Source organism: Lagopus muta, chromosome 29 (assembly GCF_023343835.1).
Source record: "Lagopus muta isolate bLagMut1 chromosome 29, bLagMut1 primary, whole genome shotgun sequence".
Lineage (NCBI taxonomy): Eukaryota > Metazoa > Chordata > Aves > Galliformes > Phasianidae > Lagopus > Lagopus muta.
The window spans coordinates 2,482,626-2,509,568 of NC_064461.1; the positions used below are offsets into that span (position 1 = coordinate 2,482,626).

General features: G+C 61.1%; 3 protein-coding genes across 3 annotated transcripts in view; 1 reads left to right on the forward strand and 2 right to left on the reverse strand.

Annotated features, from left to right (window-relative positions):
* LOC125685661 (sodium/potassium-transporting ATPase subunit alpha-2-like) overlaps positions 1–26,943 on the reverse strand; it is a gene marked incomplete at its 5' end in the record, with an annotated part of 73,998 nt that overhangs the window by 31,391 nt on the left and 15,664 nt on the right. The window contains 4 exon segments of the mRNA XM_048928917.1: positions 19,296–19,433; positions 23,003–23,059; positions 23,061–23,179; positions 26,665–26,854. Of these exon segments, the coding sequence (XP_048784874.1) occupies positions 19,296–19,433; positions 23,003–23,059; positions 23,061–23,179; positions 26,665–26,854 (504 nt within the window).
* On the reverse strand, positions 4,875–13,959 carry LIX1L (limb and CNS expressed 1 like). Its single transcript, XM_048928965.1, has 6 exons — positions 13,640–13,959; positions 10,365–10,528; positions 9,212–9,352; positions 8,480–8,575; positions 7,071–7,148; positions 4,875–6,292 (listed from the first exon to the last, which is right to left on the reverse strand). Exons 1-6 carry the CDS (start codon positions 13,926–13,928, stop codon positions 6,050–6,052), a joined length of 1,011 nt encoding a protein of 336 aa, XP_048784922.1. The 5' UTR covers positions 13,929–13,959; the 3' UTR covers positions 4,875–6,049.
* PEX11B (peroxisomal biogenesis factor 11 beta) lies at positions 14,767–17,240 on the forward strand. The gene is made up of 4 exons (XM_048928976.1): positions 14,767–14,900; positions 15,038–15,153; positions 15,250–15,451; positions 16,572–17,240. The coding sequence occupies exons 1-4, from the start codon at positions 14,845–14,847 to the stop codon at positions 16,921–16,923; spliced, it is 726 nt and encodes a 241-aa protein (XP_048784933.1). The 5' UTR covers positions 14,767–14,844; the 3' UTR covers positions 16,924–17,240.

Genomic DNA, 26,943 nt, shown 5'->3' on the forward strand with positions numbered 1-26,943 from the left:
GCCCTGGAAGTTGAGGGGGGGACGAGTGAGAGTGCGGAGACGGGTTCACCCATGAGGTTGCCTCAGGCGAAGCGGTCGCCCCCAAGCCTCAAGACTGCTTCTACCCGTAAGGACAGGAGGGTGATTGTCATAGGCGACTCCCTTCTGCAAGGAACAGAAGGCCCTATATGCCGGCCCGACCCTACCTGCAGAGAGGTGTGCTGCCTTCCTGGAGCACAGGTCAGGGACATTTCAAAGAAAATTCCTGGGTCGATTCGGCCTTCAGATTATTACCCGCTTTTAATAATTCAGGTTGGCGGCGAGGAAGTTGATAAGGAAAGCCTGAGGTCTATCAAGAAAGACTTCAGGGGAATGGGGCGAATACTTGAAGGAGCTGGGGTGCAGGTGGTCTTTTCCTCTATGCCCGTGGTGTCAGGGAAAGGTACAGGGAGGATCCAAAATACCCAACTCTTCAATAGATGGCTTAAGAGCTGGTGCAGGCGCAAGAATTTCGGCTTTTTTGACCATGGGGCAATTTACACTGCAGCTGGCATGATGGCTGCTGATGCATGCAGCCTGTCCCTGAGGGGTAAGAGGATCTGAGCTGAAGAATTAGCAGGACTCATTGACAGGTCTTTAAACTAGGAATGAAGGGGGAAGGGGACACAATAAGGGCTACTGGAGTTGAACGGGTCATTCGAGGGCTTATACCAAACTCCGTGGACAATGATGGCAGAGTGCATAGGGAAGGACTAGGGCAGGGGGATGCTGGGGATGCTGCTGTTCTAGGGGATCCTAGATCCCTTATAAAGGTGGCGAGACGGATGGCCCGGCTGAAGTGCCTTTATACCAACGCACGCAGCCTGAGTAACAAGCAGGAGGAACTGGAAACTGTGATGCACTCTGGAAGTTATGACCTTGTTGCTATCACAGAAACATGGTGGGATGACTCCCACAATTGGGATACTGCCATCGACGGCTATAGACTCTTTAGGAGAGATAGGCGAGGTAGGAGGGGTGGGGGAGTTGCTCTCTATGTCAGAGATTGGATAAACTGTGAGGAGCTCCCTCCGAGAAGCAGTCAGGAACAGGTTGAGAGCCTGTGGGTTAGGATTAGAGATGGGACAAATATAGGTCAGCTGGTGTTAGGGGTATACTACAGACCACCTAATCAAGGGGAGGCTGTTGACGAGGCTTTCTTGCTCCAGATGCGTGAGATGTCTGGCTCACGGGCTCTTGTCCTGGTGGGGGACTTCAACCATCCGGACATCTGCTGGGAAAACCACACGGCGAGCTGCAAGAGCTCCAGAAGGCTCTTGGAATCCATTGATGATAGCTTTCTGGTTCAGGTATTGGACAGACCGACCAGAGGTGAAGCGTTGCTGGACCTGCTGCTCACCAACGCCGAGGAGATCATCAAAGGCGTCAAGGTTGGAGGCTGCCTGGGCTCCAGCGACCACAACTGGTTGAGTTTGTGATCTCAAGCAATGTGGGCCTGGCAAAGAGCAGGACCAGGACACTGAACTTCAGAAGAGCAGACTTCAAGCTACTCAATGGATTGCTGGCCAAGATCCCCTGGCGCGCTGCCCTCAAACACAAGGATGTTGAGGAGAGCTGGCGGCTCTTCAAAGATGTCCTCCTGCAAGCACAAGAGGTCTCCATTCCTCTGAATAAGAAAGTGGGCAGGCGAGGTAGGAAACCGGCATGGCTCAGCAAGGACCTGCTGAGAGAACTGAGGGCGAAGAAAGGGGTGCACAAGCTCTGGAAACAAGGCTGTGTCACCTGGGAAGAGTACAGGAATGCCGTCCGGACTTGCAGACGTGGGATCAGGGAAGCCAAGGCGCAGGCAGAACTGAACTTGGCAAGGGACGTGAAAAACAGTAAGAAAACCTTCTACAGGTACATTGCCCAGAAGAGACAGGCCAAAACGGGCGTACCTACTTTGGTAAATTTAAAAGGAGAACTGGCTTCAACAGATGAAGAGAAAGCCGAGGTGCTGAATGAGTTCTTCACCTCGGTCTTCACTGGTGGCCAGGATTCTAGTCTTTTTCACGTCCCTGAACCCTGCATCCCCAAACCTCTATGTGGGGACCGAGGAGATAAATCCCTCCCCACTGTAAGGGCAGAGCAAGTCCGAGAGTGCCTCCTTAGACTGAATGAATACAAGTCTATGGGGCCGGATGGCGTGCATCCCAGGGTCCTGAAGGAGCTGGCTGAGGTGGTTGCTGAGCCGCTCTCCATCATATTTGAGAAGTCGTGGCTGTCAGGTGAGGTCCCGGATGACTGGAGGAAGGGTCACGTCACTCCCATATACAAGAAGGGGAGCAGGGAGGAGCCGGGGAACTACAGGCCAGTGAGTCTCACCTCTGTGCCTGGGAAGATGATGGAACAGATCCTCCTGGACAACATGCTCAGTCACATAAAGAATGAGCATGTGATCCGAGACAGCCAGCACGGCTTCACCAAAGGAAGGTCATGCCTAACTAATCTTGTGGCCTTCTATGATGGAGTGACGGCATTGGTGGACGAAGGGAAGGCGACCGATGTCATTTAGCTGGACCTGAGCAAGGCCTTTGACATGGTCCCCCACCACATCCTCATCTCCAAATTGGAGGGAAGTGGATTTGATGGGTGGACGAGCCGATGGATGAGCAATTGGTTGAAAGGCCGCAGACAGAGGGTGGTGGTCAATGGCTCTATGTCCAGGTGGAGGCCGGTAACAAGTGGTGTCCCCCAAGGGTCTGTCTTGGGACCGGTGCTCTTTAACATCTTTATTAATGACATCGATGAGGGAATTGAGTGCACCCTCAGCAAGTTTGCTGACGACACCAAGCTGAGTGGTGCGGTTGATACGGCGGAAGGAAGGGATGCCATTCAGAGGGACCTCGACAGGCTGGAGGGCTGGGCTCGGGTGAACCTGATGAGGTTCAACACGGCAAAGTGCAGGGTTTTGCATTTGGGCCGGAAGAACCCCAGGCACCTGTACAGGCTGGGAGGAGTGGGCCTGGAGAGCAGCTCGGCAGAGAAGGACCTGGGGGTCCTGATGGACGAGAGACTGAACATGAGGCAGCAGTGCGCAGCTCGAAAGGCAAATGGGATCCTGGGCTCCATCAGGAGAGGGGTGGCCAGCAGGGACAGGGAGGTGATCGTCCCTCTCTACTCGGCTCTTGTGAGGCCCCATCTGGAGTACTGTGTCCAGGTGTGGAGCCCTCAGTACAAGAAAGACAGAGAGATTGTGGAAAGGGTCCAGAGGAGGGCGACTAAGATGATGAGGGGGCTGGAGCAGCTCCCCTATGAGGACAGGCTGAGGGAGTTGGGCTTGTTCAGCCTGGAGAAGAGAAGGCTGCGGGGTGACCTCATGGCAGCCTATCAATACCTGAAGGGAACCTACAGCCAGGAGGGGAGTAAACTCTTCCAAAGGGCTGACAACAGCAGGACGAGGGGAAATGGATCCAAGTTGAAGGAGGGAAGATTGAGGTTGGATGTTAGGGGGAAGTTCTTTACTAGGAGAGTGGTTGGGCCCTGGAACGGGCTGCCCAGGGAGGTTGTGGATGCCCCGTCCTTGGACGTGTTTAAGGCCAGGTTGGACGGGGTCCTGGGCAACCTGATCTGAATGTGGATGTTTGGTGGCCCTGCCAGGCAGGGGGGTTGGAACTCCATGATCCTTGGGGTCCCTTCCAACCCGGGTGATTCTGTGATTCTGTGATTCTGTGATGCGGGCCCAGCGGTCAGAGAGAGAGATGGACGCCTGGCATCGCGCAGCGACACGGGCAGAGCGACAGCCCTGCCTGCAGCCCCAGCCAGGGCCAGAGGCCAGGCTGCCCGCTTGGCGCCGCTCGCCGGCTCGGGTTGGGGCAGCGCACCGAACGCACGCAGTTGTGGCGCTCGCAGGGCCAGCTGACGGCTGCGTTTGGCCAAGTCTCTGGGGCCCGGCGCCGTGCGTGCCGCGTGCTGGAGCAGCCGGCCGACTCCGGGCTCGCCGAGCCGCTCTGCAGCTCCTTAGAGAGGTCGTGGCTGCTGGGCAAAGTCCGTGGCGACTGGAGAATGGAAACGGCGCTCTGAGGAGCCCCTCGGAGGGAAACTGCAGGCCGTGAGCCTCACCTCGGTGCCTGGGGAGTTCGCGGAGCAGATCCTCCGGGAAGAGATGCTCAGGCGCGTGCCAGACCAGCCCTCCTCACCCTCGTGTCCTCCGGGCTCCGGTGCCAAGGACACCGAGCAGCGCGCCATAGGAGGAGGAAGGGATGGCATCCAGAGAGTGGGGCTGGGGCAGGTTGCAGGAGCGTGCCCACGAGAACAGCACGAGCTTCGGCACGGCCAAGGGCACAGCGCTGCTCCTGAGTCGGGGCAATGCAAGCGTGAGCACAGAGCGGGAGAGGAACTGAGTGCCAGCCTCTGGGCCTGGGCCTCCAGAACCAAACACACATTCCCCATGGATGCCTCATGGACGCCCCGTGGATACCCCCTGGATGCCCCATAGATATGCCATAGTTGCCCCATGGATACCCATAGATGTCCCATAGATAAACTATGGATGCCCCATGGATGCCCCATGGATTCCCCATGGGTATCTCAAGAAGCAGGTGGGCTCCAGGGCTCCACCCTGCAAAAACACCCCAAAGATGTGTATCCCACAGATCCCCATAGACCCCATGGATGCCCCACACATTCCCCACAGATACCCCGAAGAACAGGGTGCCTACGAAGCCTCAGCTCCACAGCAAGGCGTGTATCCCATAGATACCCCATGGATACCCCATGGAGCAGGGTGGCACTGGGGTTCTGCCCAACAAAACCACGGGTACCCCATAGGTATCCCATAGACACCCCACAGACACCCCACAGATCCCCCACATTGGAGAGGTTTATTATATAAAAACATGGATACAAAAGGCAGCAGTTGGTGTGTGAGCAGTGATGTGTGCGGGCACTGCTATGGGGTGAGCACAGCACTGCAGTGGGGTCAGCACTGCTATGGGGTGAGCACAGCACTGCAGTGGGGCCGGCACTGCTATGGGGTGAGCACAGCACTGCAGTGGGGCCGGCACTGCTATGGGGTGAGCACAGCACTGCGGTGGGGCCAGCACTGCTATGAGGTGAGCACAGCACTGCAGTGGGGCCGGCACTGCTATGGGGTGACTGCAGCCATCCCGGAGCACCGCTGTCCCTCAGACCCCACACGACAGCAGCTGTGGTGCAAACGTTTCCCTTTCCCATCCCATGGAACGGTGGGAGCTCCTGTGGGGGGATATGGGGTGAAGGAGCTCAGCTGTGGGGTGGTGGCAGAGCGAAGGATGGGGGCTGGGTTTGGGGCCTGCAGTGCTGAGGAGAAGCCACGCAGCTCCCGCACGCATCCAAAAATTCCTCCAAAATGTCACACTGCTGTGTATATAAAAAGAGATACAAAAACCAGGGCTGGCAGGGCTGCACAACTGCAACGCTGACAGGTAAGGCAGCTCCACGCACCTCCGCCCCACAGCAGCACCAGCCCCCAGCCCAAAACCCCTCTGGGTCTGTGCCGCCGCTGTGGGGGGATGCAGCTCCTGGCCTTCGGTGCTCAGAGGGAGCTGGGATGGATCCCAGCCTCCTGCAGAGCTCAGACCTGTGGGCACACGGCAGCCCTGGGGAGGAGATGCATCCCCTGCAACACTGATACTGAGGTGTCAACAGGCTGCATCTCAAACAGCATCCCTTAAAGGCAAAAAGAGTCCAGAATTCCTATGGGGTGAGCACAGCACTGCAGTGGGGCCGGCACTGCTATGGGGTGAGCACAGCACTGCAGTAGGGCCGGCACTGCTATGGGGTGAGCACAGCACTGCGGTGGGGCCGGCACTGCTATGGGGTGAGGGAGCACAGCACTGCAGTGGGGCCGGCACTGCTATGGGGTGGGAGGGAAGGAGCTCTGCAGCAGGCAGCAGGAGGTTGAGGAGCAAGGATTAAAGTGGCATCACAAATCTGTTTGGGCTCTTTACAAAGAAAAAAAAAAGGCAAGAAATGTTTAAATTGTGCAAAAGGGCCCCCGGCAGAGGAGTGAGAGCAGCAGAGCCCTGCGGGAGGAGGGCTGACGTGGAGCTCAGCAGCCCGAGGAGTGCATGCTGCCCAGCTGCCCGGCCGCCAGCATCAGGATGTCCTTCCTCTCCTTGTGGAAGCGCAGCTCCTTCCCCGCCAGGCGAGCCTCGTCCAGCTCCCTCTCGGTGGAAGCCAGCTCACGGGACAGGGCCCCCGGGCTGCTCTGCTCCCTGCTCACCCAGTCCATGGCCATCTGCTGTCGGATGTCGTCGTCCAGAGCGCGGTGGGAGTAATGAGCCAGGACCTCCTGGTGGGGAGGACGGGGGTTTGAGGCGATGCCCGGCTCTGGGCAGCTCTGCAACGGGAGCCTTGAGGCGCGCGGCCCCTGGGAGGCCAGCAGGGATGGGGAGGCGATCGTCCCCCTCTGCTCTGCTCTCATGAGGCCCCATCTGCAGCACTGCGTCCAGGGCTGGAGCCCCAGCACAAGAAGGACAGGGAGCTGTGGGAGAGGAGCCAGAGGAGCTGGAGATGAGCAGGGGCTGCAGCACCTCTCCTATGAGGAAAGGTTGAGGGAGCTGGGCCTGTTCAGCTTGGAGAAGGGAAGGCTGCAGGGAGACCTCAGGGTGGCCTTCCAGAACTTGAGGGGAACGGATGAACAGGAGGGGGAACGGCTGTTTGTGAGGGTGGATGGTGATGGGACAAGGGGGAATGGTGTAAAACTGAGCCAGGGGAGGCTGAGGTTGGATGTAGGAGGAAGTTTTTCACACAGGTGGTGAGGCACTGTTACAGGCTGCCCAAGGGGGCTGTGGATGCCCCAGCCCTGCAGGCATTCGAGGCTGTGGCTCTCGGCAGCCTGGGCTGCTGGTTGGCGACCTGCACACAGCAGGGGTTGGAATGAGATGAGCCTTTTCAACCCAGGCCGTTCTACAAGTCAATGATTCTATGGGTCCCTACGGCACCCCATGGGTCCCTCTGGCAGCCTGGTGTGCTGGTTGGTGACCCTGCACACCGCGGGGGGTTGGCACTGATGGGCACTGTGCTCCTTTTCAACCCAGGCCACTCGATTCTGTGCCTCCACCACTCACCTGCCGTGAGCACTGCCGCTCCCGCATGGCCTTCAGGCTGCCGTTCCAGTGCAGCAGTTGGAACACCGTCATCAGCTCCTGCAATAGCAACAGCAGGCAGTGGGTGCCAGCAGCGCAGGCTGTGCTCCTCCCCAGCCCCGTGAGCTCAGCGCTGTGTGCCGTGCGCGGCCCTCTGTGGTCTGAGGGCTGTGGGGTCTGAGGGCCATTCGGGGCTCCGTAAGCAAAAGAGTTGTGAGTTAATGCGAGGATAATGAGAGACTGAGAACAGCAGCAACGCACCGGGATGTCGGCAGCCAGAAATCCCTGCAGCCCAATGGACACCAACAGCACCACTCCGTTCTGCTCTCCTTGTGGGGCTGCGCAGGCGCAGTGCTGGAGAGCCACAGCAACTGCTGAGCTGCCCCTATGGCTGGGCAGTACGGCACAACCAACACGGTGCTGCTCCTCCTGCAAGGGCCGGCCTGCCACAGCAACCGCTGCACGAAGACGGGACAGAGCTCAGCGCACAGCCATGCTCTGCATGGGCTCCTTCTGCTCCGTTACCAAAGGCCATCAGCACTACAGCATCGCCCTCGGCACCAAGGGCACCTCACCGCATGTTTTGCTGTACACCGAACGGCCGGGCTTGGAAGGGACTCCAGGCTGACGGAGCTCCAACCCCACCCTGCTGCCAACCTCCCCACGTCTCACAGCAGCCCAGGCTGCCCAGGGCCCCATCCAGCCTGGCCTCCAACCCCTCCAGGGATGGACGGGGCATCGCAGCCTCTCTGGGCAGCTGTTCAGCCCCTCACCGCTCTCCCAGCACACAACTTCCCTGAGCCCCAGCCTCCAGCTGCCCTCCCTCCGCTTCCAGCCGTTCCCTGCTCTCATCTCCCCTGCCCAAGAGCTGCCTCCCCTCCTGGCTGCAGGCTCCCTGCAGGCGCTGCAGGCTGCACTCAGCTCAGCCCCAGCTCCTCTTCTCCATGCTGAACGAGCCCAGCTCCCTCAGCCTGGCTTTGCAGGGAGCTGCTGCAGCCCCTGATCTTGCTGCAGCAGGAGGTGGCGCAAACCCAGCCAGGTGGGATGGGAGCAGCGCTCAGAGGGCAAGCTCTGTGCAATCAGCAGCACTAATCATAATGAGCAGTGAATGGTGCTCACTGAGGTCCTTCTACCTGGTCTCTCTCCTTTTGCAGGAGAGGACAAAAGCTGCACAAGGAAGGGCTGCCTGCACACCCAGCTGTGTCACCGATGGCACCGATGATGGCACTGATGGCACTACAAACACACACTGCCGTCCCACAGACACCAAACAGCTCCACATGGAGAAACCCAACGCCGGCTGCCGGCACAGCAGAGCTGGAAACCCGGAGTGGTGTTCAGAGGAGAGCCCCACTCTTATGGTGAAGGCACGGCCCAACCGTCAGCCGTACCTGGAACTCCAGCATGGATTTCCCCTTGTTGGACTCCAGCATGAAGCGGAAGGCGCCGATGCCGGTGTTGGGGTTATCAGCCTCCTCCCGGTTGCCCTGCAAAAGAGGAGAGCTGAGCTGTAAGGAACAGCAGGCACACAAGGCAGCGCCCCCAGTGCCACAACGATCCGTGAGCTGCAGAGCTGCCTGCACATCTGCTGAGTGCAGGGCAGTGAAACACAGCGCCTGCAAACAAAGCTGGCAGCAGGCAGAGGGAGAATGGGGAGGTTTTAATGCCGGGAGGCAGCAGGAGGAGCTCACACCTCAGCAGGAGGCTCCCTGCAGGTCAGGGCTTCCCTATGAGGAAAGGCTGAGGGAAGCGGGTCTGTTCAGCCTCGAGGAGGCCGAGAGGGGACCTGAGCCAGGTCTGTAAACATGGAGGTGTGGGGCAGAGCGGCGAGGCCGGGCTCTTTTCAGCAGCGTTGGAGACAGGGCGAGGGGAACGGCCAGCAACTGCAGCGCAGCAAGTCCTGCACAAACGTGCAAAGAACTGCTTTGGTGAGGTGGCGGAGCGCTGGCGCAGCTGCCCAGGGGCTGCTGGAGTCTCCTTCTCTGCAGATGCTCCAGAGCCGCCTGCACACCGACCTGTGCGACCTGCTGCAGGAACTGCTTTGGCAGGGGGTTGGACTCCGTGATCTCTGCAGCTCCCTTCCAACCCCGGTGATTCTGTGATGCCACCGTGCAGAGCCTTACGTTAAAGGATGCCAGGGCCTCCGAAACGCTCTTCTCGATGAACTCGTCCGTGATCCTCCGTGAGGGATGCTCGTTAAACACGGAGTTCATCAGCGCGATCTTAGCGGCGCTCCTCCGCGCTTCGGCCTTGGTGGGACAGAACTGAGGGGAGAAAAGTGCTGTCAGAACAGCAGGGCTGCAGCCCCACAGCAGGACAGCACCTTCCATCCTTCCATCCCACAGAGCCCTTCCATCCATCCATCCCTCCATCCATCCATCCCTCCATCCATCCGTCCATCCATCCGTCCATCCATCTGTCCGTCCATCCGTCCATTCATCCATCTGTTCATCCGTCTGTTCATCCATCCATCCATCCACCCACCATCCTTCCATCCCACAGAGCCGCAGCCCCACGCCAGCACGAGGACAGCAGGGCTGCAGCAGGTCCTCCCCCAGCCCCACACCACAGCCCCCAGGCAGCAGTGCTGCGTAACTCTGGAAGGCTCTCCGACACCCCGAAGCCATGGGGGCAGGCAGTGGAACTGTGAGCACAGCTCCGAGATGCGCCGCCCATCAGAGCCTCAGCAGAACCAAATCCCAGCAGAACCAAAGCAGATGGCAGCACATGGGCACTGTGGGCTCCTGGGCCGGGCTCTGCTACCAGAACTGATCCTTTTGGACACGGTCCTCCGGCCCAGAGCTGCACCTCACAGCACCTGCAATGGGAACAGCTGCCCAGAGAGGCTGCGATGCCCCGTCCGTCCCTGGAGGGGTTGGAGGCAAGGCTGGATGGGGCCCTGGGCAGCCTGGGCTGCTGTGAAACATGGGGAGGTTGGCAGCAGGGTGGGGTTGGAGCTCCGTCAGCCTGGAGTCCCTTCCAAGCCCGGCTGTTCTGTGATTCATTCTGTGATTCTGTGATCCAGCACTGCCAGGAGCTGCTGCGGTTCTCAGCCCTTCATATTTGGGGCAGATATTTGGGTGGGATGCTTTCCTTCTCATAGGAAGGCCGCGAGCACCAATCAAACACGCAGGTTTGTTTTCCAGTTTCGGCATTTCAAGGAGAGATTCAGGGTGCAACCCAGGACCCTGCAAGGGAACCTCAACCCACCAACCCATCCCAGCTCCACCCCACAAGTGCTGCTCATCCCAGCAGCGCTCAGGGCTGCAGCCGTACCTGGAAGCTGCCGAAGCAGCTGCCTCCAGGCAGTGTGACGTAGCAGACGTAGGGCGGGCTGCTGGCTGGGACCATCTCATACACCACCAGGGCTCCGTTCTTCAGGTCGGCCCCACGCGACTGCTTCATCTGCCAGAACTCCTGCAGGGCCTCCACCACGTTCACTGCGGGGCACAAGAAGGGCTGAGACACCAAACACGGAGGACAAAGCTGCTGTGCACGGGGATCCCCGGCACAAGAAGGACAAGGAGCTGTTGGGACGGGTCCAGGGGGCCACAGAGGCGAGCAGAGCACTGCTCCTGAGAAGGAAGGCTGAGCGAGACGGGCCTGTTCAGCTTGGAGAAGGGAAGGCTGCAGGGAGACCTCAGGGTGGCCTTTCAGAACTTGAGGGGAGCGGATGAACAGGAGGGGGGACGGCTATTTGTGAGGGTGGGTGGTGATGGGACAAGGGGGAATGGTGTAAAACTGAGCCAGGGGAGGCTGAGGTTGGATGTAGGAGGAAGTTTTTCACACAGGGTGGTGGGGCACTGTTACAGGCTGCCCAAGGGGGCTGTGGATGCCCCAGCCCTGCAGGCATCCAAGGCTGTGGCTCTTGGCAGCCTGGGCTGCTGGTTGGCGACCTGCACACAGCAGGGGTTGGAACTGATGCTCGCTGTGCTCCTTTCAACCCAGGCCACCCTACGATCCCCTATGAGGAGCTGGGATGGCACTGGTGTCAGCGTGCCAACCTGATGGGAAGCACAGCTGTCAGCAGAGCTGCTGCTATCAGCACGGGGAGCACAGAGAGCTGCTGCTGATAGGAAAGCTCTTCTCATTCCACAAAGTGAAAGGAGCAGGTTTTGGAGGAGGGCTCTCAGCATCCCAAGGGGATGGGCTCCTCTGCAATGGGGAACGGCGTCAGGCTGAGCCACGGGAGGCCCAGGTTGGGTGTAAGGGAACATCCCAAGGCAGCGGCGGTGCTGCTGTGCGTTGTGCCACCCCTGGGCACTGCAAGCAGCCCTGGAGCCACCTGAGCCAGCACTGCTGTGCCCAAGCATTGCAGGGAGTTGGAAATACAGCCCTTAAATGTCCCTTCTGACTGAAGCACATTAAGGCCATCACCTCGTTACGGCCATCACCGGCTGCGTGCAGAGCACAGCTGCTCTTTTCTGAGGGTGACCCAAGTCCTGCTTCTTGGGGAGCAGCGACTCCTCCTGCAGCCCAAAGCATTTCAGTGCAGAGAGGAGCGCAGAGCACACAGGGGAGCGCAGAGCTCCTCCTTCGCAGCCCCAGCGCTCAGAGATCCACCGAGCCAGGGCCGCTCTGAGCCAGGGCCGCGGAGCAGCTCACCCTGAGCCAGGGCGGCCCCTCGTGTGCTCCTGGCTGTGCAGCGCAGCCCCGCACGGACCGCAGCACATTGGCCTCGCACACTCAGCACAGCCGCTAAGTGCTTCCACATGGCGCAATCAGGCTGCAGACAGAGGTCCAGCAGCACAGCAGCACAGCGGCTGCCAGCCCTCCCTGCCTGCCCTGCTGTTGCAAGCAGAAGCTGCCGACTCCAAACGGCCTCAATGTCTCCTCTGGGAGATTCCTTCCATCAGCAGAGGGGTGGCAGTGGGACAGGGAAGGGATTGTCCCCTGTCAGCTCTGCTCTCTGAGGCCCCGTCTGCAGCACTGCGTCCAGGGCTGGGGGTTCCAATACAAGACAGGGAGCTGTGGGAGAGGAGCCAGAGGAGCTGGAGATGAGCAGGGGCTGCAGCAGCTCCCTGCAAAGCCAGGCTGAGGGAGCTGGGCTCGTTCAGCATGGAGAAGAGGAGCTGGGGCTGAGCTGAGTGCAGCCTGCAGCGCCTGCAGGGAGCCTGCAGCCAGGAGGGGAGGCAGCTCTTGGGCAGGGGAGATGAGAGCAGGGAACGGCTGGAAGCGGAGGGAGGGCAGCTGGAGGCTGGGGCTCAGGGAAGTTGTGTGCTGGGAGAGCGGTGAGGGGCTGAACAGCTGCCCAGAGAGGCTGCGATGCCCCGTCCATCCCTGGAGGGGTTGGAGGCCAGGCTGGATGGGGCCCTGGGCAGCCTGGGCTGCTGTGAGACGTGGGCAGGTTGGCAGCAGGGTGGGGTTGGAGCTCCGTCAGCCTGGAGTCCCTTCCAAGCCCGGCCGTTCTGTGATTCTATGACGGCGCTGAGCACCGCCCGGCACACTGCGTTCGCTGCTGCTTTCACCGTAAAACAAGAGCTCCATCCATCCCTACACAGAGCCGGATGGTTGATGTGAATATTGCAGCGCTGCTCTCTGGCACGAGAGCAATCCTGCTCAGAAACGCCCTCTGTCCCTCCGTGCAGACGTGGACTGAGGCACAAACAGAGCAATCCCAGCCCCCGCCCCACGCTGAGCTCCTCTCACCCCAGTGTCTGCGGTCACCAAAAGCAAAACAGCAAAAACAGCGCCCACATCCAGCAACAGCCGCCAGATCCCAGCCCTGCCCCACTGATCTGCGGCCTATGGGGCACTGAGGGGGGAGAGGGCACAGAAAAGGGGAAAGGGAGGAGTGAGGGGGGGAGAGGGAAAAGGAGTGGGGGGAGATGGGTGAAATGGGGGGGGAGAGAGGAAGAATAGGGGGAATGAGGGGGAAAGTGAGGGAGTGAGGAGGATAGAGAGGAGGGAGAAGGGTGAGGGGGGAAACAGGAGGGGGAAATGGGGGAGTGAGGGGGGGAGAGGGAAAAGGAATGGGGGGGAAGATAGATGAAATGAGGGAGGAAAGGGGGAGGAAGAGGGGAGAGGAGGAAATGGGGGAGAGGGGATGGAGAAGGGGAAAAGGAAGAGTGAGGGGAGAAAGGGAGAAAAGGGGAAATGAGGGGGAAAATGAGGGAGTGAGGGGGGCAAAGAGGAGGGAGAGGGGGGAAACGGGAGGGGAAAATGGGGGAGTGAGGGGAGAGAGGGGTGAAATGAGGGAGGGAGGGAGGGAGGGAGAGGGAAGAGGAGAAACTGGGGTGAGAGGGGGAATGGAGAGCAAGGGTGGAAAAAGGGGAAATGGAGCGAGAGGGGATGGAGAAGGGAGGGGGGAGATGGGGGAAATGAGGGAGGGGGGAAAACGGGGGAGGGAAGCAAAGGGGGGGAGGGGAGGGAAAAGGGGCACGGGGGGAGGGGGGCTGGGATGGGGGTGGGAGGGGAATGGGGGGGGAATGGGGGGAGCCGGCAGCCACAGCCCCGCACGACGGGGCGGGAGATGAGCGGAGATGAGCGGCGGCGGGGAACGGCACTGCCGGGCCGGGCCGCCCTCCCAACCCCCACAGCCCCCCGCTCACCTCGGCCGTAGCCCTGCGTGTGTTTGGCGAAGCTCCGCACCACCGCCTCCACCGCCTCCCGCAGCACCGCGGGCGGCCCCGAGCCGGGCGGGGGCGGGGCGGAGGCGGCGGGGCCCTGCAGGCCCAGCGGGGGCGGCGGCGGCGGCAGCCCCAGGCCCGGCCCCAGAGCGGCCGGAGGAGGCGGAGCGGCGGCGGCGGCGGCGGCGGGAGCCCCGGTGACCCCGGGCCGCAGGGAGCGCAGCGTTCCGCCCACGCCGGGCTGCAGCCGCTGCGCCCGCACCGACTCCATCGTCGCTCTGCGGGGCCGCCGCTGCCAATCAGAGCGCGCGGGGCCAATGGGGGTGGAGATCGCCGCGGGGGAGGGGGAGGGGAGAGAGGGAGGTGTCGGCCAATGGGATGCGCGAAGGGGCCCGAGGGGCGGGGCGGCGGGAGGGAGACCGGTGGCAGCGCGGAGGTGCCGGGGGTGGGCGGGGACGAGGGGGGGAACGGTCCAATCGGAGTCGGAGAATGTCGGGGGACTGTGATGGAGGGGGGAGGCTCTCGACTTGCCAGCGCCAATCAGAAGTGAGGGACGCGGGAAGGAGGCGGGGCTTCAGGGACGGCGGCCAATTGCAGCGCGGCACTCGCGATAATGGCAAGGAGAATCAAAACGCGAAGCGGCCGAGGCGGGGGTGGGGACGAGAGGCAGAGAGGACGGGCATGAACCTAGCCAATCAGAGGGCTCCTCACCGGGATTGAGGCGGGAACTGTTACAATGGCCCAATCGCAGTCTATGTTTTGATTCTTAGGGGCGTGTCCCAGAGCATCCAGCCAATAGGAGTGAGAGAAACGCTCGGACTCAGAAATTTCAGGTTAAGCCAGTATCTTCGCTACAGCAGCAAAAAGTTCGTTCGTTATTGCGATCATGGGCGCACGCCCCCTACTGGCAAGGAGGAAATTGCGCACCGGAAGAAAAACAGCTTATATAACCTTGTATGCAGCTTATATAAAGAGAGGGCAATAAGTTCGGTAACGGCCTACACCACGTAAATAACGGGAACTCCAAAAGAACGGAACTTCCACTGCAAAAACAAACAACCCACCCTCACAGGAGCCACCTATGCAGCCTCCAGACACCAGGAGGCGCTCGTCTCTCTTTGACCCAAAGCGGCTTCCGGCACACCGCCGGAAGTGGCGGCGCGCCGCTCCCCGCAATCGGGAGCGCCATGGAGACGTGGGTGCGCTTCAGCGCGCAGAGCCAGGCCAAGGAGCGGCTCTTCAGGTGCGGGGCCGCCCGGCTTCCCCTCTGTGGGGGCGGCGGCCGCTCGGCGTCCCTCCCCGGGGCCCGAGCCCCGCCCGCCGTCCCCCCGCCCGGACCCGGTCCCCCTCCGGGCCCTGAGGCCGCGCTGTCTCCCGCAGGGCCGCGCAGTACGCGTGCACGTTGGCCGGGGACGCGCTGCGGAGGAACGGGGCGAGCCCCGCACTGCTGAGCAGCGTGAGGCGGCTGGAAGCGCACCTCAGCCTGGGCCGGAAGCGTGAGTGGGCCCGGGCCCAGTTCGGTTGGGGGGGGGGGGGGGCTGCGTGCGCGTCCCCCCGCGGGCCGTTCTGATTTCCGCCCCCCCGTCCTGCAGTGCTGCGTCTCGGCAGCTCGGCCGACGCTCTGGAGGCGGCGAAGAGAGCGATCCACCTGTCCGACATGGTGCTGCGCTTCTGCCTCACCCTCAGCCACCTCAACAGGGCCATGTACTTTGCCTGCGACAACGTCCTGTGGGCGGGGAAGGCGGGGCTGGTGCCCGGCGTGGACCAGGAGAAGTGGGGGCAGAGATCCTTCAGGTGAGGGGGGAGGGGAGGCGGCCGGCTGAGCAGCGCTGAACGGGTGGCAGCAGGGACAGGGAGGAGATCGTCCCTCTGTGCTCTGCTCTCTGAGGCCCCAACTGCAGCACTGCGTCCAGGGCTGGGGGTTCCAATACAAGACAGGGAGCTGTGGGAGAGGAGCCAGAGGAGCCGCAGGGCTGAGCAGGGGCTGCAGCAGCTCCCTGCAAAGCCAGGCTGAGGGAGCTGGGCTCGTTCAGCATGGAGAAGAGGAGCTGGGGCTGAGCTGAGTGCAGCCTGCAGCGCCTGCAGGGAGCCTGCAGCCAGGAGGGGAGGCAGCTCTTGGGCAGGGGAGATGAGAGCAGGGAACGGCTGGAAGCGGAGGGAGGGCAGCTGGAGGCTGGGGCTCAGGGAAGTTGTGTGCTGGGAGAGCGGTGAGGGGCTGAACAGCTGCCCAGAGAGGCTGCGATGCCCCGTCCATCCCTGGAGGGGTTGGAGGCCAGGCTGGATGGGGCCCTGGGCAGCCTGGGCTGCTGTGAGACGTGGGGAGGTTGGCAGCAGGGTGGGGTTGGAGCTCCGTCAGCCTGGAGTCCCTTCCAAGCCTGGCCGTTCTGTGACTGTGTGAAGCACAGGGGCTGGAAGGGAGCTCTGGAGCTGCCCCTGCTGAGACAGGTTCCGTGCGGTGGGGCCACGTGCTGATGGCTCTGCATGTCTGCACACCTGCCTGGGCTCTGCTCTGAGGCTCTCACAGCTCACTTCTTCCTCACGCCCACTGCTCAGCCATCTCTCCTCCAGGCCAGCGGCCCTGGGGCTCTCAGTCCGTCCCCACCAGGGCACCGTTGGCCATCCTGACCGCTGGGGCTCGTGGGCAAGCTGTAGTCAGCTGTAGTCAGCTGTAGTCAGCTGTTGGCCATCCAGTCCACCGTCGGCCTCCAGTGCCACCAGGGCGCGCCGCTGGCTCGTGGTCGCCCCGTTGGCCAGCAGGGCCGCCGAAGCGCTCCGTGAATCCCTGCGGATCCCTGCGGATCTGCGCGTCTGTGGCTCCGGGCTCCTCCACGCGCTGTAACGGCGCCGCTCAGCGCTGCGCCCGCCGGAGCCGCCCGAGGCGCGGCGCCGCTCTGCCCGCTCCGTCCACTTTCAGGTATTTCCTCTTCGCCCTCATCGTGAACCTGAGTCGCGACGCCTACGAGATCCGGCTGCTGATGGAGCGCGAGGCGAGCGGGAAGCGCGGCAGGGCGGCCGACGGCGGGCGGGGCGGCGCGGGGCCGCCGGGGCCGAGGCTGCAGGCGCAGCTGCGGCTCCTGCTGCGCGTCCTGCGGGGGAACCCGCCGCTGCTGCTGGACCTGGTGAAGAACGCCTGCGACCTCTTCATCCCGCTGGACAAGCTGGGGCTCTACCGGAGCGGCCCGGCCTTCGTGGGGCTGTGCGGCCTCGCCTCCTCCGTGCTCTCCATCCTCACCATCCTCCATCCTTGGCTCAAACTGAAGCCGTAAAGCCGCCGGACGGAAATTCGCGGCTGCGCCGGGGCGGCCTCGGCGGAGCCCTTCGGACGCTTCGAGTTCGTTGCAAGGACGGCGGAGCTGCGTTCGGCGGGCCGCGGGTCCGGCGCCGCTCCCCGCTTCCAAGGGGCAGAGGGGGCTGCGGGGCCCGGCGGGGCGGAGCGGTGCCGGAGCTCTTGGAGCGGCTGCGCGCTGCTGGGCTCGGTTTCGGCCCGCGTTTCCGCTGTGAGCTCCGCGCCGGGGGGGCAGAACGCGGGGCGGAACGGCGCGGCGCCGCCATGGAACCGCGGTGCGGCTCCAGCACGGCTGGGGGGGGGGAGAGGGGAATGGGGGGGTGGAAGGGGGAGAGTTGGGGCTGGGGGGGGCAGAAGTGGGGCTGGGAAAGGGAGGAATGGGTTGGAAAAGGGGGAAACTGGGGCTGGAAGGGCAGGAATGGGTCTGGGAAGGGGAGAATTAGGCGTGGAGAGGGGGAGCGTTGGGTCTGGGAAGGGAAGAGTTGGGTCCGAGTGGGGCGGGAGGGGGAGCAGGGGGGGACTGGAGGGGGGCAGCTGGGTTCTGGCCGGGCCGCTCTGGAGCCGCTTCCATCGCAGCGCGGCGCGGCTGTTTTGTGCCTCGGCGGCTCGTTGCAGACGCTGCACCGCTATCAATAAAACCGCCTGCGTTCATTGCGGTGCCCTCGGGGGTCGCAGCGCTGCGCGGTGGGGTTCGGTGCCCGCCCCGCACGTTGGCAGCTGTGGGGTGCAGAAATTCCTCCCCCCCCCCCCATTTCCGTGTCCCCCATCGCCAGCACGGCTCGGCTTTGGCTGTGCTTCACCCCACGCTTTGCCCCTCAAAAAGCCCCACAAACAAAACGCTGCCCCCAGGCCTCGAGCCCCATAACCCCGCCTCCAAACCCTATAAACCGCCCCGCAAAAGCCCTGCAGCCCAAACCCCCCAAGGCCCCTCAGCCCCCCGGGCACCGCACCCCAAACCTCCCCCCCTGCGCCCCCAAACCCCCAACGCTTCCCCTTGAAACCGCAAACCTGCATCCAAATCCTCCAACCCTGAACCCTCAAACTCTGGCCCTGCACCCCAAAGCTCTGCCCCCCACATCCCCCAACCCTACAACCCCGAAGCCCTGCCCACGTGCGCCCCACAGCTCTGCCCCCCCGGCGCTGTGCTCCGGATTCCCAAACCCTGCCTTTGCAAAACCCTCCAACTCCGCGCCCCAAACCCTGCACCCAGTGCCCCAATCATAGAATCATAGAATCATCGAATCCCCAAGGTTGGAAAAGACCTCCAAGCTCCTCCAGTCCAACCATTCCCCCATTCCCAACAGCTCCCACTGAACCACGGCCCTCAACACCACATCCAGCCTTTCCTTCAACACCCCCAGGCTCGGTGCCTCCCCCACCTCCCTGGGCCTCCATTGCAGTGCTGCCCACCTTTCTGACCAGCAATTCTTCCTCATGTCCAGCCTGAATCTCCCCTGCCGCAGCTTGAAGCCGTTCCCTCTGCTCCTATCACTGATGACACAAGAGCAGAGGCCGACCCCCAGCTCACTGCAGCCTCCCTTCATGCAGTCATAGAGAGCCATGAGGTCCCCCCTGAGCTCCTCTCCTCCATGCTGAACATTCCCAGCTCCTTCAGCCTCTCCTCATCAGCCCTGTGTTCCAGACCCCTCACCATTTCATTGCCCTCCTTTGAACACGTTCCAGGGCCTCAATGTCTTTCTTGCAGTGAGGGGCCCAAAACTGGACACAGCACTCGAGGTGCGGCCTCACCAGTGCTGAATAGAGGGGAACCATCACCTCTCTGCTCTGCTGGCCATTTCTGATGCAGGCCAGGCTGCCATTGCCCTTCCTGTCCACCTGGGCACACTGCTGGCTCCCATTCAGCCCAGCATCCATCCATACCCCCAGGTCCATTTCCTCTACGCCGTCCTCCAGCCACACCGCCCCAAGCCTGTAGCGTCGCCTGGGGTTGTTGTGGCCGAAGTGCAGGACCCGGCATTTGGCCTTGTTGAACCTCATCCCATTGGCTCCAGCCCAGCTCTCCAGCCTGTCCAGATCCCTCTGTAGGGCCTCGCTACCCCCAGGCAGATCCACACTTCCAGCCAATTTGGTGCCATCTGCGAATTTACTGAGGGTGCACTCAATGCCCTCATCCAGGCCATCAATAAAGATATTGAAGAGCACAGGCCCAGCACCGACCCCTGGGGAACACCACTCACAACCGGTCGCCAGCTGGATTTGACTCCATTCACCACCACTCTCTGTGCCCGGCCCTCCAGCCAGCTCCTCACCCAGCACAGACTGCCCCCATCCAAGCCTCTGGCTGCCAGCTCCTGCAGGAAATACGTGCAGACCCCGCACCCCAATCACGTACCGGGGGTTCACCTGGCTGACGGGGATGTTGAGCCGCGCCGCGATGTCCTCCACCGTCTCGTTGCCCTCCGAGATGATCCCGACCCCTTTGGCGATGGCTTTGGCTGTAATGGGGTGATCCCCCGTCACCATGATCACCTGCAGGATGGGGACACCCCCACAAACCCCCATTAGCTGTAACGGGGTCGTCCTCCATCGCCACCATCACTTGGCGGCCACCTCCGCAACCCCCAGTAAGCCAGAATCACACAGAACTGGAAGGGAGCTGCAGAGCTCATGCAGTCCAACCCCCTGCCCAAGCCGTTCCTACAGCAGGGCACACAGCTCGGCATCCAGGCAGGTCTGGAACATCTGCAGAGCAGGAGACGCCACCACCTCCATGGGCAGCAGTGAGCAGTGGGACCATAGAGACACGTTGGGACCCTTTGGGACCCATAGAGACACGTTGGGACCCATAGAGACACATTGGGACCCGTAGAGACACGTTGGGACCCATAGAGACATGTTGGGATCCATTGGGAGCCATAGAGACACATTGGGACCCATAGAGACACGTTGGGACCCATAGAGACACATTGGGATCCATTGGGAGCCATAGAGACACATTGGGACCCATAGAGACACGTTGGGACCCATAGAGACATGTTGGGACCCATGGAGACACATTGAGACCCATAGAGACACGTTGGGACCCATAGAGACACGTTGGGACCCATAGAGACACATTGGGATCCATTGGGACCCATAGAGACAGGTTGGGACCCATAGAGACACGTTGGGACCCATAGAGACACGTTGGAATCCATTGGGACCCATAGAGACATGTTGGGACCCATAGAGACACGTTGGGACCCATAGAGACACGTTGGGATCCATTGGGACCCATAGAGACACGTTGGGATCCATTGGGACCCATAGAGACACATTGGGACCCATAGAGACACATTGGGACCCATAGAGACACATTGGGATCCATTGGGACCCATAGAGACACATTGGGACCCATAGAGACACGTTGAGACCCATAGAGATGCGTTGGGACCCATAGAGACACGTTGGGACCCATAGAGACACATTGGGATCCATTGGGATCCATAGAGACACATTGGGACCCATAGAGACACGTTGAGACCCATAGAGACACATTGAGACCCATAGAGACACATTGAGACCCATAGAGACATGTTGGGACCCATTGGGACCCATAGAGACACACTGGGACCCATAGGGACCCATAGAGACCCACTGGGACCCATAGAGACCCATTGGGACCCACAGACTCCCCCCCTCCCTGTCCCATTGCTCCTCCCCTCACTGCACAGCCGTTCCTTCGCACATTGCTGCACAACTTCCTGTGCTGCATTTCCGGCCGTTTCCCCTCCTCCTGTCTCCACTCCCCACTGAACAGAGTCCATCCTCGCCATTCTGCCCCCCACACCTCAGATATTCACAGCCCTGGATCAGCTCCCCTCTCAGTCTCCTGTTCTCCATGCTGCACAGCCCCAGCTCACTCAGCCTTTCCCCATAGCAGAGATGCTCCAGGCCCCTCACCATCTTCCTGCCCCTCCGCTGTTCTCTTCCCAAGAGCTCCCTGTCTGTTTTGTGCTGGGCAGCCCAGAACTGGACGCAGTGCTGCAGATGAGGCCTCACAGGGCAGAGCAGAGGGGGAGGATCGCCTCCCTCGACTGCTGGCCATGCAAGGCACCCCAGGACGCCATGTTGGCCACCCTGCTGCCCCATGGCAACCTGTCGCCCCCAGGTCCCCCTGCAGCCGCTCCTCCCCCATCCTGTAGCGCTGCATTGCCATCCTTCCTCCCCAGCTGCACGACTCCACACTTGCTGCTGTTAAACCTCATCCTGTTTCTTGCTGCCCAGCTCTCGGCCTGCACAGCCCTCGCTGAACGGCAGCACGGCCTTCAGCCCATCCTCCCAGCTTCGTCTCATCAGCGGCCATGGTTCTATGTTTGCTTTGGGGTTCAGTGTTCCACATCAGAACAGGGCATTAAAGCATCCCTGCCCCGATCCCAGGCTCCCATCGCTGTGCATTACAGCAGTGCTGGGATCTGGCCCTTCCAGCTGGCCGCTCTCTGGCTGCTTTGCACTGGGTGCTGCAGGTGCTTTCCTGGCCGTTCCAAGCTGTTCAGGTTTGACTCCATCCCAGGAACTCTCTCTCTCTCATCCTGTCTGATTCATTCATCTCCATTTCAACCAAATTGTATCTATTGTGATATCTTGTATCCCGCTATTACAGTACAATCACTTTTCCTCCATAGATCGCTGCCGCTGCTCTTTTCCTCCCTTCCTTCCTTGCCATTTTTGTGGGACTGGGGTGGGGGGGGGAGGGCAGAGGCCTGGTGCCCCTGTTACAGACACACATGGATCTGCTCAACGCCGTGACATCAGCAAAACGCTGAGGGCAGCCGCCATCCCCTCATCAAGGCCATGGATGGAGATGTTGAACAAGGACCCAGCAGCCCTGGGGAGACCACAGGCCTCCAACCAGACCCTGCACCGCCAACGCCGACCCTCTGCGCTCTGCCACTCACCCAGCTCTCAACGCCCCCCACTGCCCACTCGTCCACCCCACAGCTTTGTCATAAGGATGTTGTGACATCAAGCAAACTCGCTGAGGGCGGCCGCCATCCAATCATCAAGGCCGTGGATGAAGATGTTGAACAAGGACCCAGAACCCCTGGGGACACCTCAGGTCTCCAACTGGACCCTGCACTGCCAACACCAACCCTCTGCGCTCAGCCACTCAGCCAGCTCTCAACCCCCCGCTGCCCATTTAACCCACCCCACAGCTTTGTCATAAGGATGTCGTGACATCAAGCAAACTCGCTGAGGGCGGCCGCCATCCCCTCATCAAGGCCATGGATGAAGATGTTGAACAAAGACCCAGCACCGAACCCTTGATGACACCTTGAACAAGACCGGACCCAGCACCCCTGGGGACACCGCTGCTCCCAGGCCTCCAACCAGACCCTGCGCCACCAACGCCGACCCCCTGCCATCTCAACCAGCCAGCCCTCAACCCCCCCCCCTGCCCACTCGTCCACCCCACAGCTTTGTTACAAGGATGTCGTGACATCAGCAGATTTGCTGAAGGCGGCCGCCATCTCTTCATCAAGGCCGTGGATGAAGATGTTGAACAAGGACCCAGCACCCCTGGGGACACCACAGGTCTCCAACCGGACCCTGCACCACCAACGCCGACCCCCTGCCATCTCAACCAGCCAGCTCTCAACCCACCCCACTGCTCACTCATCCACCCCACAGCTTTGTCATAAGGATGTCGTGACATCAGCAAACCACTGAGGGTGGCCACCATCCCTTCATCAAGGCCATGGATGAAGATGTTGAACAAGGACCCAGCACCCCTGGGGACACCACAGGTCTCCAACCAGACCCTGCACCACCAACACCGACCCCCTGCGCTCTGCCACTCACCCAGCCCTCAACCCCCCCCCTGCCCACTCATCCACCCCACAGCTTTGTCATATCGATGTCATGGCGGACAGCATCCAAAGCCCTGCTGGAATCAAGGCAAACCACCTCCACTGCTCCCCCCCCCTCCACCCAGCCTGCGACAACATCACCCAAACCCGAATGGCCGCTGCCCATCCCCAGAACCACCCGGAAGGTCGGGATTCAGCCCCACGAAGCGCCGGATCTCGGTGGGGGCAGCAGGGGGTCGGGGGTCTCACCTTGATCCCAGCGCTGCGGCATTTGCCGACGGCATCGGGGACGGCGGCGCGGGGGGGGGTCGATCATGGACATGAGCCCCACGAAGCAGAGGTCGCTGGTGGGGAAGTTCACGTCGTCGGCGTCGAAGCGGAAACCCCGCGGGAATTGGTCGGGGGGGAGGTAGAGGTGGCAGAACCCTGCGGGGAGCGGGGGGTGACCGGGCCGCGCCAACGACCCCTCTGGGCCCCTTTGGCCCCCGGTGCCGCGGCCCCCTGAGCTCCGCTTCTTCCATGGCCCCGTTGGCGCCTGTGTCGCCACATCCCTACATCCTGTGTCCCCACATCCCTATGTCCCCATGTCCCCACATCCCCATATCCTGTGTCCCCACATCCTTATATCCTTTGTCCCCACATCCCTACATCCTGTGTCCCCAAATCCATATGTCCCCATATCCTGTGTCCCCATGTCCCCACATCCCTACATCCTGTGTCCCCATATCCCTATGTCCCCATGTCCCCATATCCCCAGATCGTGTGTCCCCATATCCCTACAACCATCTTGTGTCCCCACATCCCTATGTCCTGTGTCCCCATATCCCTATATCCTGTGTCCCCAAATCCATATGTCCCCATGTCCCCACATCCCTATGTCCCCACATCCCCAGATCCTGTGTCCCCACATCCCTATGTCTTGTGTTCCCACATCCCTATGTCCCCATGTCCCCACATCCCCATATCCTGTGTCCCCACATCCCTACATCCATCTTGTGTCCCCACATCCCTGTGTCTCCATGTCCCCACATCCCTACATCTTGTGTCCCCACATCCCTACATTCTCTGTCCCCATATCCCTATATCCTGTGTCCCCACATCCCTGTGTTCCCATGCCCCCACATCCCTACATCTTGCGTCCCCACATCCCCATATCCTGTCCCCATATCCCTATGTCCCCATGTCCCCACATCCCTATATCCTGTGTCCCCACATCCTTATATCCTTTGTCCCCACATCCCTATGTCCCCGTGTCCCCATATCCCTATATCCTGTGTCCCCAAATCCATATGTCCCCATGTCCCCACATCCCCAGATCCTGTGTCCCCACATCCCTACATCTTGTGTACCCACATCCCTATATCCTGTGTCCCCACATCCTTATATCCTGTGTCCCCACATCCCTATGTACCCGTGTCCCCATATCCCTACATCCTGTGTCCCCAAATCCATATGTCTCCATATCCTGTGTCCCCATGTCCCCACATCCCTACATCCTGTGTCCCCACATCCCGATGTCCAGTGTCCCCACATCCCTACGTCCCCATGTCCCCATATCATGTGTCCCCACATCCCTATATCCCGTGTCCCCACATCCCTACATCCATCCTGTGTCCCCACATCCCTATGTCCCCGTGTCCCCATATCCCTATATCCTGTGTCCCCAAATCCATATGTCCCCATGTCCCCACATCCCCAGATCCTGTGTCCCCACATTCCTACACCTTGTGTCCCCACATCCCCACATCCTGTGTCCCCACATCCCTACATCCATCTTGTGTCCCTACATCCCTACATCCTGTGTCCCCATATCCCTATGTCCCCATGTCCCCATATCCCTATGTCCCCATGTCCCCACATCCCCAGATCCTGTGTCCCCACATCCCTACATCCTGTGTCCCCACATCCCCAGATCCTGTGTCCCCACATCCCTACATCCTGTGTCCCCACATCCCCATATCCTGTGTCCCCACATCCCTACATCCTGTGTCCCCACATCCCCATATCCTGTGTCCCCACATCCCTACATCCATCTTGTGTCCCTACATCCCTATGTCCCCATGTCCCCACATCCCCATATCCTGTGTCCCCACATCCCTACATCCTGTGTCCCCAAATCCATATGTCCCCATATCCTGTGTCCCCATGTCCCCACATCCCTATATCCTGTGTCCCCACATCCCTACTTCTTGTGTCCCCACATCCCTACATCCCCGTGCCCCACTTCTCCATGTCCCCAAGTCCCTGTGTCCCTTTGTCCCCATATCCTTCACATCCCCACATCCCCACATCCCTTTTCCTTCCATATCCCCACACCTGGACGCCCCACGTCCCTCTTGTCCTTCTGCCCCCACACCTTTCACCCCAGTGCCCCTTCTACTCCCATGTCCCCATGCCCCCACGTTCCTTTCTCTCCATATCCACCCTATTCCCACCTTCCCGTGTCCCTCTGTCCCTATATCCTCCATACTCCCGATGTCCCCACGTCCCTTTGCCTTCATACCCTCCACATCCCCCCGTCTGGACATCCCGTGCCCCTGCCGTCCCCACATCCCCACATCCCCATATCCTCACGTCCAAACACCCCCCGTGGCTCCATCTCCTCCATGTCCCCACACCTGGACACCCCACGTCCCTCTTGTCCCCATATCCCCGTGTCCTTTTGCCCCAGTATCCATCCTGCTCCCATGTGCCACTTCTTCATGTCCCCATATCCCCTGTGTCCCCATGTCCCCATATCCCCATGTCCCCATGTCCCCATATCCCCTGTATCCCCATGTCCCCACATCCTGTGTCCCCATGTCCCCATGTCCACATATCCCCATGTCCCCATATCCCCTGTGTCCCCATGTCCCCATATCCTGTGTCCCCATGTCCCTATGTCCCCTGCGTCCCCATGTCCCCATATCCCCTGTGTCCCCATGTCCCCATGTCCCCTGTGTCCACATGTCCCCATATCCCCTTCATCCCCATGTCCCCATATCCCCTGTACCCCCATGTCCACATATCCCCATGTCCCCATATCCCCTGTGTCCCCATGTCCCCATATCCTGTGTCCCCATGTCCCCATATCCCCTGTGACCCCATGTCCCCTGTGTCCACATGTCCCCATATCCCCTTCATCCCCATGTCCCCATGTCCCCTGTGTCCACATGTCCCCATATCCCCTTCATCCCCATGTCCCCATATCCCCTGTACCCCCATGTCCACATATCCCCATGTCCCCATATCCCCTGTGTCCCCATGTCCCCATATCCTGTGTCCCCATGTCCCCATATCCCCTGTGACCCCATGTCCCCATGTCCCCTGTATCCCCATGTCCCCATATCCCATGTCCCCATGTCCCCATATCCTGTGTCCCCATGTCCCCATATCCCCTGTGACCCCATGTCCCCTGTGTCCACATGTCCCCATATCCCCTTCATCCCCATGTCCCCATATCCCCTGTGTCCCCATGTCCCCATGTCCCCATGTTCCCATATCCCCTGTACCCCCATGTCCCCATATCCCCTGCGTCCCCATGTCCCCATATCCTGTGTCCCCATGTCCCCATATCCTGTGTCCCCATATCCCCATATCCCCTGAGTCCCCATGTCCCCATGTCCTGTGTCCCCATGTCCCCATATCCCCATATCCCCTGAGTCCCCATGTCCCCATATCCCCTGTATCCCCATATCCCCATGTCCCCATGTCCCCATATCCTGTGTCCCCCTGTCCCCATTGCCCCCACCCGCTCCCCCCCCATGACACCACTCCCCTGCTCCCCCAGCTCCATGTGGGCACACTCCCAAAGGCTCCCAAAGGCCCCTATAACCCACCAAGTCCCCCCACAACCACCCTAAATCCCCCCACAACCACCCCATAACCTCCCCACCCCCCCCCCCAGCACCTCCCCCAGCCCCTCCCCATACCCAGCACGCGCTCCCCCAGCCCCCCCAGCTCCAGGTAGGCGTTCTGGAAGGCCTCCTTCATCTCCTCGTCCAGGGGCACCTCCTGGCCCTGCAGCAGGATTCGGGAGCAGCGCTCCAGGATGCGTTCGGGGGCCCCTTTCATCACCAGGATGTGTCCCTGGGGGTCGTCCTCCCGCTCGTGGATGGAGAGCTGCAGGGATGGCGCTGCGTTGGCACCACACCTCGGCTCCCCCCGTCCCTTCGGCCCCAAACCCTTGGGCACCCCGACCCTTAGGTTCC